This window comes from Vipera ursinii, assembly GCF_947247035.1.
Source record: "Vipera ursinii genome assembly, chromosome: 1".
NCBI lineage: Eukaryota > Metazoa > Chordata > Lepidosauria > Squamata > Viperidae > Vipera > Vipera ursinii.
Genome location: NC_139512.1, coordinates 285,681,628 through 285,702,195, shown reverse-complemented (window position 1 = coordinate 285,702,195; position 20,568 = coordinate 285,681,628). Strand labels below are relative to the sequence as shown.

General features: G+C 39.6%; 1 protein-coding gene across 2 annotated transcripts in view; it reads right to left on the bottom strand.

Moving 5' to 3' along the window:
* The window catches only part of SLC35F3 (solute carrier family 35 member F3), a gene marked incomplete at both ends in the record, with an annotated part of 128,742 nt that overhangs the window by 7,611 nt on the left and 100,563 nt on the right, over nt 1–20,568 (bottom strand). The window contains 4 exons of one of the 2 annotated variants that reach the window (XM_083379497.1): nt 1,022–1,147; nt 5,196–5,415; nt 10,462–10,786; nt 19,420–19,495. In XM_083379497.1, coding sequence (XP_083235623.1) covers nt 1,022–1,147; nt 5,196–5,415; nt 10,462–10,786; nt 19,420–19,495 — 747 coding nt within the window. Of the gene's footprint in view, nt 1–1,021; nt 1,148–5,195; nt 5,416–10,461; nt 10,787–19,419; nt 19,496–20,568 lie in introns of those variants that run through there. The other variant, XM_083379496.1, reaches the window with a different exon arrangement.

Sequence of the window (20,568 nt, the reverse complement as noted above, 5' to 3'; positions counted from 1 at the left end):
TTCCAGCTAAGCATTTCTTATGAACATCAATGTCCATGAGTTAATGGTAGAGTTATATACTGAGACTGAAGCCCAAGAAGAGGTGCTGGAATACTCTTGGTATGTTTCTTCTTGTATAAAAGCATAGTTGTGCTACTCACACATGCTTACAAATAATACCAACACTCCATAATTTTGGATTAATTTTGAACTTTTAGCTATAGTGGATGAATGGGGAACAGAAAGTAAATGCCTTTTCCTTATCCATTCCTTATTATCTATTGTCCTTTTCCTACTCCCAAAGTGAAGCATTTCCATTTTGTTGTAAAAATCAGTAAGTAAGACAATCTTCTTTTATATATTCACTTTCCTTTTCCTTCATATTAGCAACAGAAATAGATTTTTCTAATCCTATTATTATGTATTGTGTTATAAACCAGCAGCTTGTAAGCAGATTTCCCTAACCAACTTCTAAGTTCTTTTCTGAGTTTGGAACTGGAAGTGATGAAGAATCTGGTCCCTCAGCAGCTCCAGGATCTCTTCCTTTACACAGTTGCTGCTTTTTTTTTTTTTACATACAGTGTGAACAATTTTTCTTTAAACCGTTTTCATAGATTGAGTAGTGTTGAGCCTGAAGGTTTAGTGACCATGGTATTAAACAACAGATTTCCTGAAGTTTTGCCAACAACTATGGCTGTCATCTTCAAAGGCAAGGTAATCTATATAGCCAGCCAGTCTACATTGCTGGTGAAATATCAAGAAGTCTGTTGTTTAGGACACAGTCAGTACATCCTGAAGCCCAACACTGTCCAACAGATACCGGCTGTGAAAGCCTACACTAGTTTCCATAGGGATAACAACTTGATTCAACTACCTCTGTGTGAAATTTTAATTCTGTAGCAGCTCTGTGAAAACATGACTCTTTAGAGGATGAACTGAACTGAAAACAGAACTTGGACACATTTGGTCACGCAATATTTGGCTGTATACCCAAAATTCAGACCTGTAGACTAATTAAACTTAAGCCTATTACTATACTTACCTTGTAAAGAGCTGATGTTGACGCAGATCCCACAACAAGTGCTATTCCAATAACTGAATGACTGTGGAATCCATCTGCGTAAGTCATCATAACTATCCCTGCAATAGCAAGTATAGCAGCGACAATCTGTTTTGGATACACAGAAGCAAAATGTTAATGGGCTCTAATGTCCCCCTAGCTCCTGGTAACACAGAAGGCACCATTAAACTGTGTTTTTTCCTAAGACTTTAGGCAGCGCCAAGACAATTTTTCCATAAGCTTAACTTAAATTAGTACATCTTATGCACTTTGTAGATTAAACAAAAGGCTACTAAAATGAAAACCAAACTTAGCCAGGGGTTCCATTTTACAGTTATATGCCAACATACCATATTGAGAGATTAGTTTGTGAACAGTTGTGTATATTATCAGATCTATATGTCTGAAGCACTGAACCCTTATATAAGGCACCTGTAGTAGGATTATAGAAAAAGTAATACAGAACAGAACAATACATTGAACATGATGTAACTCTTCATTTCTTCTAAGGTTACAAATGTTTATCTCTTCATCTCATATCTTATCCCTTATCTATAGACAAATTGATAAAGCATCATCTTTTCAATCTGATTGTCAACAGAAAGTCCATAAAGAACTGCCAGAAGTAACAATATATCTTGTTTTAACTTTGATCAAATAAGCCAACTTTATATTCCTTCTTTTTACTTCTGATAGATATAGTCTTCAGTTCATTCAAGTAGTAGTGTAGGATTTGATTTCTTGTCATTTCTTCTTTGTCCAATTATAGAGAATTCTTCAAGGGCTTAAGAAGCCCCTTTTGTAAATCCAATAGGAAAATATTATCCAGGTAACTCGTTTTGTCATTTGTATTTCTGTTTTAAATTTTAAAAATTCAGCTAGTTTCTTTTATAGATTGAGCAAAACATAATCTCTCTTAACCTATCTAATACTATCTCTATCTTTTCAGATAAAATTTATTCTATATTTGTCATTTTGTCTATAAGAGTTTCTGGATATCTATGGAAGCACACATTACTGATTTTGATATTGTTACGAGTTTCTGACTCCATTTTTCAAAAGCCTCCTTCAGTATTTTCATGGTTATAAAGTTTTGCAACATCTTACCATTCTCAAAGTTTTTCTTCTGCCTAAAAACTTTAGATTCCACTAGTGTTCAGTTTTTAAAATCATGAAATTGCTAACAATTGCTTTGTTGTGTCTTGTAAAAATGAAAACAGAATCTATTTCCCATGAGAAGTTGTTTGTTCTTTATAATTAATTCCAAAATCTTACTGTAAAAGTTTCAATATTCCAATTTTGTCCTTTAAAATTTTCTAGGATCAAATTCTTATTTAACTTTTAGCTGTTTATTTCAGATTCTTTAAATTATTTAGCTTATGATTAAAGTTTCTTTTATTCAGGATTAAAGGCATATTTACTCAGCATTTTCAAGCTTGTAATTCTGAAGGCGTTTGATAGCTTAGAAATAGTTAATGAGCAATTTTCAAAAGCCATTAGAAAGTGAGGCTTTGTGAACTTGTATCCTTGAAACGTCTTTGCTGTGTTTGCAAGCAATTGTCTCTCAACTCCCAAACCCGGAGAAAAACCTCTATCTTGCAGTCTCCTTGTGCAGTAGTACCACAAAAAGCTGCAACTTTTTGTAACAATTTGAACCCCCTGACATAAGTAGTACCTAGCAAGAAAATTCCTTATATTTCCTGATCTTACAAATTAAGTAACATTAAGTCAAAAAGATCAAAGTAAATGTGAACTCACTTTGTTCTTTATTACAAAAATATTTGTACAGATTTATTTGTACAGACGTTGGTAAATATTTTAAATAGTTAGTGAGACATTAAGGTCTGAATGTTCTCCTTATCACTTTGCTTGCCTCGTTTGAAGGAGGTTCCTTTCGCTATTGCTGTAACTTAGCAGATAAAGAATTGTAGCTCTCAGAACGGCAATGTACTCTTCAATTGAAAGATTTTTTTTTTACATTCATGTACCCTAGCATAGAAGTCTGTGAGACGACAAAGGAGGTAAATGTGAAAATGTGCAATGCAATACCATAATGTGACTCTGCTGTTATGTACTTGAATGCAACATAGCAAGACAAATATAAAAGGTCATAGCTTAAGTTGTGATGTCACAATGCTTCTGTAATTTTGGCATCATCATAACTAAGAATGAATGTCAATCCAGATTTTTTAAAAATGGAGAAAAAATTGGAAACCAGCCATGAAAATGTATAAAAATTAAAGGAAAAGACAGTTGATGACATTTGGTTAATTAGCTGGAGGCCTCATGATCACAGTCAATGACATTATTATTTTATTATTTTCAACACTGATTGGCTTTTTAATAATAGTAACTTCTTAGGCCAACTCACAGTTTAAGCTTAAACAAGGTGTTAGGAGAAAAAATATGATGTTAACAAATTTCTTGAAAAGAAAACTAATGTACAGTCAAACCGATTTCACAGGCTAACTTAAGACACATGATACAAAAATAGACAGGGTAGAAGGCTAAAAAGTGCCTCTTGGGGGGAGGCCCTCTGATTAGGATCTTGGGATTTTGATATATATTTCTACTTATATTTCTATTTATAAAGAGAAAGGGTCTTTTTGTTACTGTTATTTAAAACTCTGAAGAATTTTAAAGTTCAAAAGCTGTTTGCGTTCATCCAGAAGATAAGAAATCAGCTGAATCAAGGGAACAATAATATTTCAAATTTATATTATTCAGTTTCATTGGGACATTACACATCCTCTTCACGACCTGTTTTCCTTGTTACCTTCTGGGAGGTACATCCAGAACATCCAGATTCAGTCACAGCTTTGTTCCATACAGTATTAACTTTGTGAACTCTATAAAGCTTCCTCTTTCAATTATATATTCCAGATGGACAGTGATTAACATTTATTACTTTTTTTTTTTGAGTGCCAGTGCCGTGGCGGGACGACATTGTTTGGAAGCTCCCGATTGTCGCTTTTCAGCTGCTTGGGGGATCTGTCTGAGTTTCAGACAGATCAGAGCTGTCCTGTAGGGACGGTGAGGAAGGGAGGCATAGTTTTGGCAGCACAGGAGAGCCGACAGAAGCTTCCCGGACCAGCAGCTGTCAGACGGTCATTGTGAGCCATCACAAGCCAGGGTGGCCAATTAAAAAAAAAAATCTTCGTTTTTTGTATATTGTAAATGTTTTTTTTTTATCTTTGTCGGTGTATGGTGTGTTTTTAACACGAAATGTAAATAAAGATTTATTTTAAAAAAAAAACAAACAAGCCAGGGTGGTCACTTGGAAGATCTTGAAAGTAAGTTTGGAGGATTGCCTGGGTGAGAAGATTGAGAATCCTTAAATGCTGGAAACTGGGGGTGGGGGGGAAATAAGAAGAATTTGAAGCCGTGGAGAAGTGGGGGAGGGGTGCGGATTTTTTAAACTGCTCCTCTCCTGGAACTGCAGCAGCGGACAACAATGGAAGGCTGCTGCTGAATTAAGTAGGACAACAATGGAAGGCTGCTGCTGAATTAAGTATCTCGGCTGAGAATACCCTTGAAGTTTAAGAAAAAAAGGGAGAGTAAGTGACCTTGAATGACAGCTGCTGAACTCACTGATAAGACAGAGTCTGGTTTTTTTTCTTTCTTTCTTAGTTTGCGGAATGGTGGATTGTTTCTTGTCTTTATCTCTATTCCTCTCCATCTCCATCTCCATTTCCATCTCTCTCTCTCATCTATCTATCTATCTATCTATCTATCTATCTATCTATCTATCTATCTATCATCTACTTTTATTGACTGCCAATAAAAGTTAAGTTTTAGAAATCTCCTTAATAGAAGAAATATGGAATTGAAATCAATAAATTCAACAACAAAGTCAAGAAAACAGAAACCTTAAATTTTGGTTCTAAGAGATGTCACTCTATGAAAACTGAGAGATTAAAATTATTTAAGAAAAAGATACATGTTTCAAGTCATGAAAAATTAACTAACTTTTAAAGGACGCCAAGGCTAATACAATGGTAATATAGCAATAATTTTAAGAACAACTTTATAACACGAAATCAGCTTTTAATGCATAAAATTAAATGCTTTATACTGCTATAAATGTTTAAACAAAAGATCTGTACTGGTACCAATGCTGGTGAGAGTAGAAAAAAAGAGTTTATTAACCACTTACCCTCACTCCCATGAATCTGTCCCTGAGAACAATCCACGAAAGCAAGAAGACAAAAGCTTTGTTGCAGCAGAACAGCACGGAAACATCCGTAGTATTTATTTTTTTTATTGCATGTAAATACAGGTAGTTTGTGAGTGTCCAAAGAACACCAAAAGGTGCTGCCTTGGTAAAAAATGCCTTCAGTGTCAAGCCGTTGTCTCCAAAAAACCGACAACACTCCCTAAAAGAAAAAAAAGAACAGTAGATCCTGAGGAAGTGCATCAAGAATCTGTAGCATCTTAAAGATTGACCTGTTCTGTATCAGCTGCATTGTCAACCAGCAAATGGATCAGATTTAAAGACTGTGTGAAACCTCTAGCGTGCCCTCAGTCAGGGAAACTTTTCTGGGTGTTTTTACTGTTTTAATTGTTTTGGAATTTTAGAATTGTAAACCACCCAGACTCAACTGGTTGAGTTGGATTGCTATAGAAATTGAATGAATTAATAATAAATAAAAAACGGATTGGCTAACTTTGGAACAATTGCTCTCTCTCAGACCAACCTATTAAACAGGGTGTCTTTGTAGAGTAAAATAGGAGGAGAGAACGCTGCATACATACTCCCTTGAGCTCCTGAATCAGATTATAAATCTAACCCTAATGCAGCTCTATAACTAAAATCTAAGGCCTAAATCGAAACCTAAAAGCAAGTAATAAATCTAATAAATCAGTCAAGTACATAATCAAGTACAAACAACGCCATGCATTTCAAACCTTGTTGTTTTTATTGAGCTATGCAGGGCATTTATTAACTCAAAAGTAAAGGCCAACATTTTTGAGCTTAGAGAAGATTTAAGAAGATCATGAAATTGTCTTATTTTTTAAAAAAAATCTACAAATATAATCAATTTTTTTTAAAAAAAGTATTCATCTGAGTGCTTCATCTGTTTTAGGGTAAAAACACCAAAAGCAATTAAGAAAACTCTAGGGAAGATCATCTTGTCCCATTCAGTAACAAATATATGCCCACAGACACACAATTTGACACAGCAAATTTCATTAAGAAATAATTGAAATAAGATACATAATAGTTTGTGGCAATTATTGCTAAGCACATTTGATTTGTGCTTAGAGTGTAAGCTGCCCTGAGTCTTCGGAGAAGGGCGGGATATAAATGGGATTAAAATAAATAAATAAAAAAAATAAAAAAATAAACAAGCCTTACATTGGCAGATACAAAGTTAGTTCTTATAGTTCTTTAATTCTTTCTATACCCAAAGAGGAGAAAGAATCATACAGTAGGTGTATACTAAAGTGGAAGAGAAAGACAAGGAAAGTACATGAACCTTAAAGCATTTTTCTATCTGTCCATTTTGAGAGTTTGTACTAATAAAAACAAGGAAAGGAAGAAACTGGTCCTAGTTGTAAAGGAATGCTTGTGGATGGATATACAAGATCTGATCTGATTGATTCCCATGACCAGGAAGGCTTTCAAAACCCTCCTCGGTCCACAACCTTTTACACCCTCCTTGCAACTCTTGGGAAGAGCCATTATGCATGCAGAAGCCACCCATTTTATTCCAGAGAATTCCTCTCTTTGCTGTCCCTTGTCAGGAAGGTGTGAGGGAAGTCCTGTTTCCTGCAGTTGCTAAGGCCTGATGGGGGAATCATTTTCTAAAGCAGCCCCCCCAACCTTTGGGGCACCAGACACCGGTTCCATGGACCGGTTCCATGGAGAGAGGTTTTTCCATGGAGCAGAGGGGTTGTAGTTTTGTGTTCTGCCTGGATACTGCAGATGGGGTTTGCTTATTTGCATAGCCCAGTTGCTGGCATGTTGCTGGCATGTTGCTGGTCCATGGATCAGGTGCTGGGGACCCCTGTGCTAAAGTATAGATCGCTTTTCCAGAATAACTAAGGATCTTATATTTCAATTACATACAAGCAATCCTCATGTAGAGACTACCCTCATTTAGTGATTGTTCGCAGTTACAATGGTAATGAAAAATAAAGTTTACAACCAATCCTCACATTTATGACCTTCGCAGCTCTATAAAGCAAAGGAAAGCTGAGTTTCAGTTTCACTTAATGACCACTTCACTTAATGTCCAAGTTGCTGATTCCAACTGTGGTCACTAAAGGAGCGCTTACCTATATAGCAAAATCAGATTCCTACAGAAAAACTGAAGAGAAAAAAGTCAAAAAGAAGAAAGAATGAACAACTGCTTTCTGGAGAAATTATTTCAGTGAGGATCTCACTGAATCTCTTGATCACTGGATCTCACAAGATCTCACTTGCACAAATCTAAGTCCTTAAGATAATGAAGTAACAAAATCTGTACTGCAAGTACCTTCGCTGATCTCAGTTTGCTATCCAGATTCACTAGATTTGGGCTGGGCTTCAACTGTATAACACTTTAACCTTTGTTATGGCTTGATTTGCACCCAGCCTCCTAAAAGGGAGGCCAAAGTCCAAAAGATACAGAGTAGAAAAAAGCTGTCCACTCTTGTAAAGCCCCACCTTTCTTGCTTCAGTTCTTGACATTTCTCTGCCAACTACTGGGATGGTCAGCAAGCACCTTCTCTGTAAGTCAGCTACATCTTTCTAAATATTTCAGTGTGTAAATCTTTTGAAAGGGAACTTCACCACATTTATTACAACAGTAAATTTTCCTTACGGAAGGTGAGAATGCAATTTACAACATGAGTGCCTTCAAATAAAAAGGCCAATTGGCTGGTATTTGTTGCTCTCTTTTTCCATTTTATGATATTAATTATTGAATCAGTCCGGGAAAAATAGAACCACAAATCCCATGTTAGAACACATTAGTAGCGTAATACCCCCCAAAATTAACAAAACATCCAATTAGTTTAACTGCATATTATGCTGCCTTTTTAAAAATATCATCTTAAGTGAATGCAAATGAATAAAGCAAATATTAAAGGCCTGCCAGATGACCATGCTTACAAATAAGAAATTATACCTATATGTAATATTCATTAATATATATAAATGAATCCGTGGTATTCTGGTATTCTTCTGAGAAAGGTATCTTATCCTTTAGCACAAACTCATGTAAGGCTGCCATTTTTTTAAAATAGTAAATGACAGTACACAATTTCTGAAAATATTTAAGTGTATATCAAAGCAGATAAAATATTGAAAGCTACACTATATTCTGGTGGACCTAGGATTTGCAAGCAAGGAAATCCTTTTCCTGATGTTGACAAAATATGCTAACATTTTTAATCATTGCCCATGTTGGACAAGGCAGCTGGAAGCTGAAGATCAGTAACAGTTGAATGACCATAAATTGCTTGGTGCTGTATGTTCAGGCAAAAGTTGAGCTGTATTATATGTACATTTTTGGATTTGAATGCTGTAGGGTATTTTTCCTTGGTGCCATGTAAAAACCCATCCTTTCAGACACATTAATTCAAATTCACATATCTTTTAAACATTTTACTTCATTTTCTTGGGAGCTGTCTCTTCTGTAGTGGCTTGAATCATTAGACAAAAAGCAATTGAATAAGGACAAAAACAGAGATTATGATTTCAAAACTTTCAAAATGTTGATATTTTGAGAGCACTCCTACTTTGCCTGCATAAGTCTGATCAGGTTTAGAAGAAACCTTTGACATCCATCTAAGTTGTTGATAACTTCTGGTTAGCCATGACCCACAATCTGAGAACCCCTACATTAACCCCTAAGTTTGGAATGAAGATTCAGCAAGAAAAGATACAGCAGAACCACTGTTTTTTAGCTTCAATCTCCTGTTTTCTAAAATTTACCCACCTTAATAGGACTCCAATACAAATCCTATAAGAACCAATTCCACAATTCTTTGAATAAAACATTGTCCAGAGCAATATTTCTCAATGGATGTGATGAGAATAAAATATATAAGCAACTTTAAGGGGAGGAATGTTCCTAAATACAAGTGTCCAATGTTTAGATAGAGCCCAGAAACAGGTACTCATCTACTGCTTTTTTCTGATCAACCCAAGATGCTGCGAGCGTTTTAGTGTAGTCATGTTTCATGTGTCTTTAGGATAAGCCTTACCATAGAGGGTTCATATTAATTTGAAAATTGAATCTCGTCATATTGTGGAAGGGATTTCCCCCCCCCATTGTTACCTGTATATTATATGCCATTTAATGGTTAATTCCACCACCACTGCCTTTTTCTTCAAGTTCTGGATTTGACCTTGCTTATTCAATATAAAACATCTGCCAATGGAGGTGAACAGCCTTCCAAGCACCTTGTAAATTATCTAGACAAGTCCCTCATTTGTGGATAGAAATATGTAGTAGGACCAATAAAAACACATTCTTGTCGCCACATTTTCATTTTATAGAGTGTATCAACTTTATAGATGTACTATAAAGGTAAAGGTTCCCCCGCACATGCGTGCTAGTCGTTTCTGACTCTAGGGGCCGGTGCTCATCTCCATTTCAAAGCCGAAGAGCCAGCACTTGTCTGAGGACGTCTCCGTGGTCATGTGGCCGGCATGACTAGATGCCAAAGGCGCACGGAACGCTGTTACCTTCTCACTGTAGTGGTCCCTATTTTTCTACTTGCATTTTTACGTGCTTTCAAACTTCTAGGTTGGCAGAAGCTGGGACGAGTAACAGGTGCTCACTCTGTTACGTGGCACTCAGGATTTGACCCGCCAAACTGCTGACCATTTGATCGACAAGCTCAGCGTCCTAACCCACTGAGCCACCGCGTCCCTTAAAGAGTATCTAAACTGCATATAATCCAGGTTTAGCTTAAACACAAAGGTACGTAAAAAGGGAAAGGTCTTAAAACAGGTCTTCAAGAGGAAAATTATAACAGGACACCCACCATTGTGAATTAAATAACATATTTCTACTAAAATTAAATGACTATCTCTAAATGGGCATTTGGTAAAGTAACTACATGTGACTATTCTGATGTTTATGACAATTAGAGGAAAGATATTTTATCTTATATCTTATCTTTTGCCATAAAGAAAAAGACAGTTAAATTATTTATTATTATTTTAATTAGTTCAGTTATAAATGAACAACAGCAACAAAAAGCATAAGAGAGGATGTAGATGTTCATTTAGAAAGATTTCATTTATTTTTAATAGAAATGTGTAAGATAAATTCTGCCTTCTCTACAATGTCCTTATCTTCCTTCTATTCCCTTCAATATTTGGGCCAATAATTTACAGTCTTTTTTTTTAACCAAATAGCTTAATGAAACATCTAAGAAGAGAATAAATGACAACACAGCAAAATATGACAACTCTCTCTTACCCGTATCTTTGTTGGGGAGATTGTTTTTCAGCTGATTTACAAACATGTCCAATGTAATACAAAGGAAAGAATAAAAAGTTCCAGTTTGTTGCAAACCACGTCAAAGTGAAGGGTGCATCAAATTTCTTAAAGGTCAGTTTTGCTAACTGGGTTGAACCTGACCAGGAAGAGCAGACACCAAGTACCACCACTACGCCCCAGAAGATTTTCTTAAGATGGATCACGGAGCATGTTTGGCAACATGGGCTCCCTCTTCCACCAGCTTCCATCCCAGCTTGTGTCTGAGCTTCTGCTGGTGTTGTGCAATCATGGGAACGCTCATCCCCTGAGAAAAAACAAATGAAAGAGGTTAGAATCAATGATGTATATTCTGCACCCTTTTATTTCCAAAGCAGCAAGCCTGAAACTGCATCACATGTGAATCTCAGCTTTAAATTTATAATTTAAAGGAAAATATTTGAGAATGCTTATGCAATAGAAAAATACCAAGGGACTTTACTGAACTTTATTAACTCAGATTTTGTTTTCTTATGTACAACCAAATATTTATGGGCTCAGGTCTCAAGCCCAATGCCATGCTTCTTAAAAATCTGTTATATTCCAGTCACAAGAATGAGTACACTGCATACAAACACTTTTTAAAAACATTTTACTCTATGTCTACCCTTATGCCAAATGTTAAATTAAGCAATAAAGGTGCTTACAGTGCAGAAATCATGTGACACACAATACCACATGTATCACTATACTATGCAAATGATCTTGCACAGGAGGTATTGAATGTTTTTTTGCTCTTGCATTGGAAAGAATAATAGACAATGCCAGGCAAAGCACACTATGCAGTTTGGGCAAGAAATAGGACTTCAGAATGTGCTTTTTCATTTGCACTTATTTGCATCGAATTATGCACTACAAAACATAGCATAAACATACACTTGTATTACAATTATGGTATGGTGTGGTGTGGTGTGGCCTGGTGTATAGCATTCATATATCACATTTATAAACTACTCATCTCCCTTGTAAAGTGACTCTGGATGGCATACAAGTAGACATAAAAATATAAAAGCTATATATAAATATAATAGAAGTCAGTTAAAACAATAATAAAACAATTAAAATTAAAAAGTTGGGAAAGGGGCTTCAGGGTGCTAACCAGTCCCATGGCTGTGTGCTCCTCTGTGGGCCACAAGAAGTTGGCAGAGCCAGGTCTTTAGGTATTTCTGAAAGGCAGGAAAGAGGGGCAGGCAGAGAAGAAAAAAAATGACATCTTGGAGTAACTCCAAACAATTCAGCTAGGTCATTCAGATTAATTCAGGTTGTCCCAAAAGTGTTTTTTTCAAGAGACAACTGGACTTTCTTGCTTTTCTTTGAAGATGTTTTGCTTCTCATCCATGAAGCTTCTTCAGCTCTGACTGGATGGTGGGGAATGGAAGAATTTATATTTCTTGCAAACAGCTGGTCATTTGCATTCTTTTAGAGAGTTGTTGAGGCCACGTGGAGGTTTATCTGTGTCCACAGAGTCACCTGAGTAGTGCAAATGGGTGCAGAGCCTTCTTGGAATTGCTTAAATGACTGTGTTGTAGACTGGAGATGGATGATGCCAGATCCCTTCCCCTCTTTTGAGAGAGGGCTGTATAATTTTGACATAGATTGCCACTTTGACCTCCTTCAACCCAGTGGTGCTCTCTGTCCAAAATGTGGACTTTGCTGTCTTCAAAAGAGTGGCCTTTGTCTTTTAAATGCAGATGGACTGCTGAATCTTGTCCTGATGCGTTTGTTCTCCCATGTGCCATGTGTTTATGAAGTGGTTGTTTTGTTTCCCCCAGTGAGACATGTGCAGATCTGTACACTGGAGAAACAAAACAACCACTTCATAAAGATGAATAATGTAAGCTTTGTTTACTTACATTGACTCAGAATCGTATGCCCAGGATCTATTGGGCAGTGTATGGTCTAAGCAACAGATTTCATGATGTTTTACCAGTAACTATGAACCTTGGTTGCCTCTCTATCATTGTCTTACCCTATTTCCTTGAACCTGTGCTATGCTGGACTCTGGACCGAACACTGTAGCTTCTGTACTGTGCCTGCCCATCAAGTAAAACCTTGTTCTCCATCTTTCCCAAAACAGATGCGCATCTGCATTGCTGGCTCTCTGCCTGCTTATTTAATTGGCTGAAATACTCCTCCTCAGTTAACAGTTTATAACTAATCCTAATGTGTTTGCTCAGCTTCGAATAGGACATTTTTAACATTAGGTAGTCAAATTCCTCAAATAATTATAAGCAGATGCAATATGATATGTAGTACTGATAATATCACAAACAGTGGCTTAAATATCCCAAATAAAATGCTGCGGGGGACACTAATCTAAAATGAACAGATTTAAGACTAAGAGACTAAGATGGAACACAGTTACAAAAAATGGGTTTGCACAAAATGCATTAGACATCATACACCAAAGTTATTAGATACAATTACTAGAAATAAGCAGGTGCAACCCTAGAAAATAAAGCACAAACTCCAGATAGTGCATCCTAACTTATTGATCCATCTTACTCTTGGATGTTTATTGTGTTTATTGAATACTTCTCATTGATTTCCAATTTTTAATCAGAAGCTTAGAAGCAATTCATCCTAATTCCTTTATCTACATCACTAGCACTAATACTTAGACTTATATACCACCCCATATTGCTTTACATCACTTTCTGGGCGGTTTACAATGTTTTGTATATTGCGGCCAATCTGGACCCTCATTTTACCGACCTCAGAAGGATGGAAGGCTGAGTAAACCTTGAGCTGGTCAGGATCGAATTCCAGGCTGTGGGCAGAGATAGCTTGCAATACTGCACTGTAACCACAGCACCACTGGGGCCTCTTGGTCTTAATTATGAGCTCCCTCTATCTGCTATATTCTTTAGATCAGGGGTGTCAAACTCAATTTCATTGAGGGCCGCATCAGCATTGCGGTTGCCCTCAGGGAGCCCGGTGGGTATGGCCAGGGTGGGTGTGGCCTACTGGGTGGGCGTGGCTAGAGTGCGTGTGGCCTACTGGGTGGGCATGGCCAGCTCTACATCATTCGCATCAAGGGTGCCTATGGGGGCCTGGGCAGGAGTGGGACAGATCTGAGGGTCTCTGGCAGAAGGAGGGTCTCTGGGCCAGGGCCAAGGCAGTGGGGGCCGTTCCCTCACTGTTTCCAGGATGGCTTCGCGGGCCACATGAAACCACTTTGTGGGCCGGATCCGGCCCCCGGGCCTTGTGTTTGACATGTCTGCTTTAGATGAACTAACTTAGCTCTATTTATCATGAATCAAGGTGGTTTATTTTTCCAAAGATCTGGAGAATCCCCTTGTGCTTTTCAGTGTTGGGCTTATCTCTGTTCACTTCTGGAGGTCTCTGGGACCTCAATTCAAGACTTCTCTCCCTTCCATTCTTCCTTTTCCAGCAATCTTGGATCTCCCTCAATCTCTTTCAGAAATAGTAAAGCTGGGAAAACTTTTGATTCTGTTCAAGAAGAGCCTCTATTTCCCCTTTCCTTTCTTGAGACTAGGTTTCCAAAGTGACGTAAGTTTTGTTCTCGCTTGCCAAGAGGGATGTGCTGAGAACCATCCTACAGTATATGTGTTATCAGGCATAATCTACTAAGAAAGCAAAGGCGTTGCTTTCTGAAAGTGTGAGGACAGCTACTTTCGGTTGCCTGTGTGCAAAGGATTGTGGAGTGTAACCATAATGTACTTTTATTTAAATCTCTATTTTTAAAAGTAATTATTTCTTATAGTATTAGAATCTTTAAATTGCTCTAACAAAGAATTTTTTACTTCTGTTCAATCATATCTGATTCTTGGAGACTGCCTGAACAAGTTCCTACAGTTTTCTTGGCAAGGTTTTTAGAAGTGGTTTGTCATTGCCTCCTTCTTACGGCTGAGACAAAGTAAGTCACACCAGCAGGTAACGGTATAACAGAATGGGAAGGGACCTTGAAGGCCCTTCTAATCCAACCCCCTGCTCAAGCAGGAAACCCTATACCCTTTCAGACAAATGGTTGTCCAATCTCTTCTTAAAAACCTCCAGTGTTGGCGCACCCACAACTTCTGGAGGCAAGTCATTCCATTGATTATTCTAACTGTCAGGAAATTTCTCTTTAGTTCTAGGTTGCTTCTTTCCTTGATTAGTTTCCATCCATTACTTCTTGTTTTGTCTTCAGGGTGCTTTGGAGAATAAGTTGACTCCCTCTTCTTTGTGGCAACCCCTTAGATATTGGAACACTGCTATCATGTCCCCTCTTGTCCTTTTCTTCATTAAACTGGATTCCTGTAACCATTCTTCATGTTTTATAGCTTCCAGGGCTCTTCTCCGCACTCTTTCTAAGTGATTGGCCCAGGGTCACCCAGCCGGCTTTGTTCCTAAGGCAGAACTAGAACTCACAGTCACAGGTTTCTAGCTTGATGCCTTAATCACTACACCCAATTGGCTCTCAGCAAAGTATATATCTCAACAAAAATATCCCAATAAAGATATTGCCCTATTATAAATCACAGAGCTTTTCTGAGGGCAAACTCTATAGCATTTTATATATGCAAGCTCGATAAAAACTTCAGAGACACAAATTTTGTTGTTAAGTGGACAGTGAAGCTGATTATTCAAATTACCCATTAATTTGCAAGTGAAAAATGCTTTTCAAAGACCCTAAAGAATAGATAGCCCAAAGAAGAAGTTTGGTAATCAGCTGAATCTACAGGATTAAAAGAAATTATGCTTGACACAGACAATATTTACTTTATACAACACATATTTTCATTTTACTATCATTACAGCAAATGATTAAGTGTACAAGATATTGAAGAACAGGAGTATCGACTCATGTGCCTGAAAAAATTTTTTTTCATTTTCATGTTGTATTAAAAGAACCTGGAATTGTCTGTCTTAAAGCAGGGAGATAAATATATCTATAATTAAATTGCAGCCCTTTCTGTGGAGGGAAGTTATGGTGCTCATCATTCATGCTCTTGTTACTTTGAGGCTGGGTTACTGCAATATGTTAGGGCTCTCTTTGATGTCTATCTGGAAACTTCAGATGGTGCAGAATGTGATAGTCTGCATACTGACAAGTATGGGCTGTTTCAGCAGCTTTGCTCCTGTATATTGCTGGTACTGGACAGGATGCCCCATGAATTTCTGAACTCAATCAAAGTGTTGACTTATAAAGCCCTACGTGGTTTGGGACCATGTTTCCTATGGGCCATATTCTCCAAATCCAGTCAGCCCATCATCCTGTGAGATGAACCTGGAAATGATATTTTAGGCTCTCTCTATTTGGGAATTTAAAGAGGTAAGGTTGGAAGGCCCATCATCCCTATGATATATTCTACTTGTGAGGTCTACTTCTGGAAATTAAAGTGATGAAGACCGTTATTCATGGCTTTACTTGCTTTTTTCCTGTTAAATTTTAACATTTTTAATCTTTTCATAATACCTGTTTTTTGAGTCGAATGTTTTAGGATAGTTATCATTTTTAGGTGAGCTACTTGGAGTCTAAAGAGTCAAGTGCAACTCCGGGGTTGTCACAGTTGGCCAACTTAAAAATTTAAAACATAAACATAAAAGTATAAATATTATGTGTAAAATAAATGAATTATAATGTAAACAAAACAAAGAAAAAAGTATTTCAAATCTTATTAGAAGATAATTGCCAAAATAGAAGATAGATTCATTTTTAATGATTATGGGATCTGGCAATGGATGTTAATAACAAGGCAGAAAAGAATTAAAACAGGCACAGATAATTTTTTGGCTTTCCAGATGTTGTTGGATTTGAAATCTGTGCACGTCTTATGAATTATATGAATTATAGTCCAATTTGGGGGTGGGGGAATGCAGTCAAACCACACCTGATTTACATTTTAGAGAATTATATTACTCGTCTTTAGTCAGTATCTCTATAGCTTTATCCCTCACTACACACTTTTAATTCAGAGTAAAGTCCATTTAATTTAATAGAAAGGCTTATTTCATAAACCTTTTTCAGATTTTTCAATTTCCTTCTGAGGCAGCATAGGGATCCTTAGGAACATCAAGTATTTCTTGAAGAATAGTATGTTGATGCTATTAGTTTTGTTTTATTCTATAACATATAGTCACCTTTAAGTGGGGTGATGTATAACTTTAATAAATAATAATAGTAATATAGCTTTTATAATAACAAAACACACAGAAAATACTGAGAAAAACAACTGTGTTCTATAGAACATATTCATTTATATGCAGTGCAGCAATGTCCTATTTAACTGTATCATAGACAATGCGTACCTGGATGTTCCATTACAGACAAGAGAATTTTAAAAGTGTTTCCAAAAGATAGTGTAAAATGTATTTTGAAGAATCCAAGACAGAGTACATTGGAAACATTATTTATCCTGGATCTGAAGTGAATATTTCATCCTTGGCTAGTTTCATTCTGGCAACAAACACAGGACAAAATAAAAAGAGTTCTAAAAAGCTATATTATGTGGGCCTAATCCTTGCAGGAGCCACAAAAACCATCCAAATATTAACAAAGTCTGCTTTGCCAGGTTTTCCCCAAATAGTCAGGGTACCTAATGGAGATAGAAATTAGATTTGCATAATAATATTTATATACATGAGATGCAGTTATACATTCTAATTCCCAGTGATTATGGAAAACCCCATCTCTAAAAGCAGCAGTTGCATACCAGACTGCAGGAAATTCTTATCTTTTATGAACAAGATTAAAGCATATGAAAAGGTGTCGTAAGGCTCGGATGCATAATGCAAATCAGTGGAAAACATTTGACAGTCCCCATATCGCTAGTGCAAATAAAAATGACTTCATGAAGACAAAGGGAAGAACAACCAGTTGAAGTTGTTAACTTTTTGTCACATCTTCCTGCAAAAGCCATTCCACAATTTATGTTTGGCTTGGGCCAATTAATAAATAAGAAAGCAAGTGACAAGAATGCCTTGTAGTGCTAATCATTCCATACATATATTCAAATTCACCTTCTCACGCGTGGTTCTTCTGTATCCCACCCCCCACCGCAATAAAACACATATACGATCTGAAATGACACAAGACGTGGGGGATGAAGTGGTGGCTATTATACATTCGATAGTATATATTTGCTTGATGAACCTAAATGGTCACCCCTGGAAACAAGTGGAATCCTTCCAGAATAGCATAATTCTGTACAGTTCCATGTAGCAACAGAGATGGTTCAAAGCAGTAGATTCCTTCCCCAACCTAGCGCCCTCCAAATTACTCATGCTGGCTGACATTTGAGAGTTGTCCTGTAAATCTAGAAGGCAGCAGCACAACATATCTCTGAGTAAAATCAGCCCAGGGCGAAGCATCGCTTTTTCTACTTTCAATCCAAAGTCTTTCCTCTTCTGTTTGCCCTCATTTCTAGATGTCCAGCAAACACCACTGCTATTGATTTCCAAACGCATTTATTTTCCCTCCCATTATGCCTTCTTTGTTCAACAACTGGGGTTTTTTTCCCCCTCACCTTGCCTTTTTCATAGCCATCCTATTTCCCCCCCCCCCGCAAGTTGTTTCTACCAACCACAAGTTGCAAAGTTCTTATTCTTTGTAATCCAGCACCACAGCCTTCCTCGTCCCCATCCAACTCTCTCTCTCTCTCTCTCTCTCTCCGGCCTTTTCCTACCGGCTCCTCTTTCTTGCCTCTCCCGCGCCCGCCGGGCTGCCGGCTGCCTTTGGGGCATTCGGGTTCAATCCAGTCGTTCCTCGAGTTCTCCCCCAAAGGCTGCTGCAGCCCAGCTTGATTTCCCGCCACCCTCCTCTAGGGCAGCGTTTCCCAACCTTAGGAACTTGAAGATGCGTGGACTTCAACTCCCAGAATTCCCCAGCCAGCTATGCTGGCTGGGGAATTCTGGGAGTTGAAGTCCACGCATCTTCAAGTTCCTAAGGTTGGGAAACGCTGCTCTAGGGCAAGGGCCGGCGGCGGTTGACCGTCCGAAGCGCCGCGAGTCTGGGCGGCCTCGGGTGGGCGGCCCGCCTCGGGTCCCGTCGACCGGGCAACGACCTCAGCGGGTCTTCCCAGAGCGCGTCGGTCCACCTCCCCTCTTGAAGACGGCAGCCAGAGTTGGCGGGCCCCGAAGTTTTTTTCCAGAAGTCTTCCTCCTCCCCTCCCAAGAGCGAGAGACAGGGCCCACGGGGTGGGGGGTGGGGGGCCCGAGAGAGAAGAGGCATCTCCCTGAGGAATGCAGACTTCTTCCCCGAGAGGCGCTTCCAAGTGGACACCCGCCAAATTACCTCATCCCTCTTCCCCCCCACAGCCCAATGCGGAGACTCTCCCCGTCTTCCAAGCGAGCTGCCCTCCTCCAATGCGCCAGGTTCGCGCCACCCGTCTCCAGCTTGTTTATCCCAGAGAAGCCCGGCCCGCGCTTGAAGAGAAGAACTTACGGCGGCGGGCCGGAGAAGGGCGAAGGGCGGCCGGCTCGCTCACCTCCCTCCAGAGAGAGCGGGGCGAGCCAGACCAACCCCCGGAAAGGTGACTTTCACCTCGCCGGGACAGCCGAAGCCGCATTGGCGAAAGCTTCCCTTAAAGGGAAGCAAGTCAAGCATGCCCTCATTGCCCCCCCCTCCCCACACCTCCTCCTCCTCCTCCTTCGCCAAGAGGAGAAGTGGGGATGGCGGGGGGGGGGGGGAACTGCAGCAGGCAGCCCAGCAGCTCATCCGTCTTCCCCGGGACAGCCTCTCTTTTCTTATACCACGCCCGCCCGGGGAACCAGAGCAGGTGCAGCCGGGTCTTCTCTCTCTCTCTCCCAAAGCGCTCCGAGCTTGCTTTCGCCGCCGCCGCCGCCGCCGCGGCGGGCCGCTCCCTCGCCGCTTGGCGACGGCAGCGGCTTTGCCGCCTCCCCAGAGGCGAAGGCAGAGCTTTCCGTCCCGAAAAACCCTGCCCGCTGGCGCGTTACCTTCCACTTTGGTGAGAGTAAGAACCGGGCTGTTGCAGGCGCTAAGAGGGGCTACCCTGGCCGAGTGTTTCTTCATGGTGAGCCCTTCTGCCAGTAAGAGCCCTTCCGCTGATCGCCTACATCCTGAAGCCGGTGGCGGCTGAGCGCTGGGCTCCCCTTCCCCGTTAAGAGACACCGGCCCGCCTTGCCGGCTGCCAGCCTCCTTCTCTCGCTCGCACGCCCGCCCGCCCGCCTTCCGCTGCCCCTGCAGCTGTTCGCCGCCTCCTCGCCCGCACGCGCTCCCTCTGCTGCAAACAAAACGTCACGAGCCAATCCACGCCCCTTCGCCGGCGGCTGGCATCCTGGGGTCTTCCGTGGGAGCGAGGAAGCCCTCAAAACCCACCCATCCCCACACACACACGCTTTGACGGAGACGCCCGCCAGGGCTGGCAACCCACTTCCCCGCCGGACCAGAAAGAGAAGGCTGGGCTCTAAAAAGCCGTGGGGGGAGAGGGGTGGGGGGAGAGGGGTGCCCCCCCCCCGCGAAGCTGAGATTTCGCCTCATCTGTCAACTCATGAAGCTTTACGTTTCACAAGATCTCTGCAGTATATGAGTCATATTCGCTAAAGGTTATCCCGAAGGCAGGGATTGGCAAACTGCATTTTGAGGGCATATATATATATCTATATCTATATCTATCTATCTATCTATCTATCTATCTATCTATCTATCTATCTATCTATCTATCTATCTATCTATCTATCCATCCATCCATCCATCCATCCATCCATCCATCCATCCATCCATCCATCCATCCATCCATCCATCCATACATACATACATACATACATACATACATACATACATACATACATATATATATATATATATATATATATATATATATATATATATATATCTTCGCTTTGTTCTACTTCTAAAAATCATATAGCTATAGTACTGGAAAGAGCCAAGTGCTGACTCATACTCAATTCATAATCAACTCCTGTTCCCCCTTTTTTTTCTTTGCAATATTGTTATCAAGGCAGGTAACCCCCCCCCCCCCACACACACACACACACAATTTCTGTGGCTCTGGTTCATTTTCCAAGCGAAGACCTTTGTGTTTGTCCCTCTTAAATTTAAGGGTGGTGTTTTCATAGCATTTG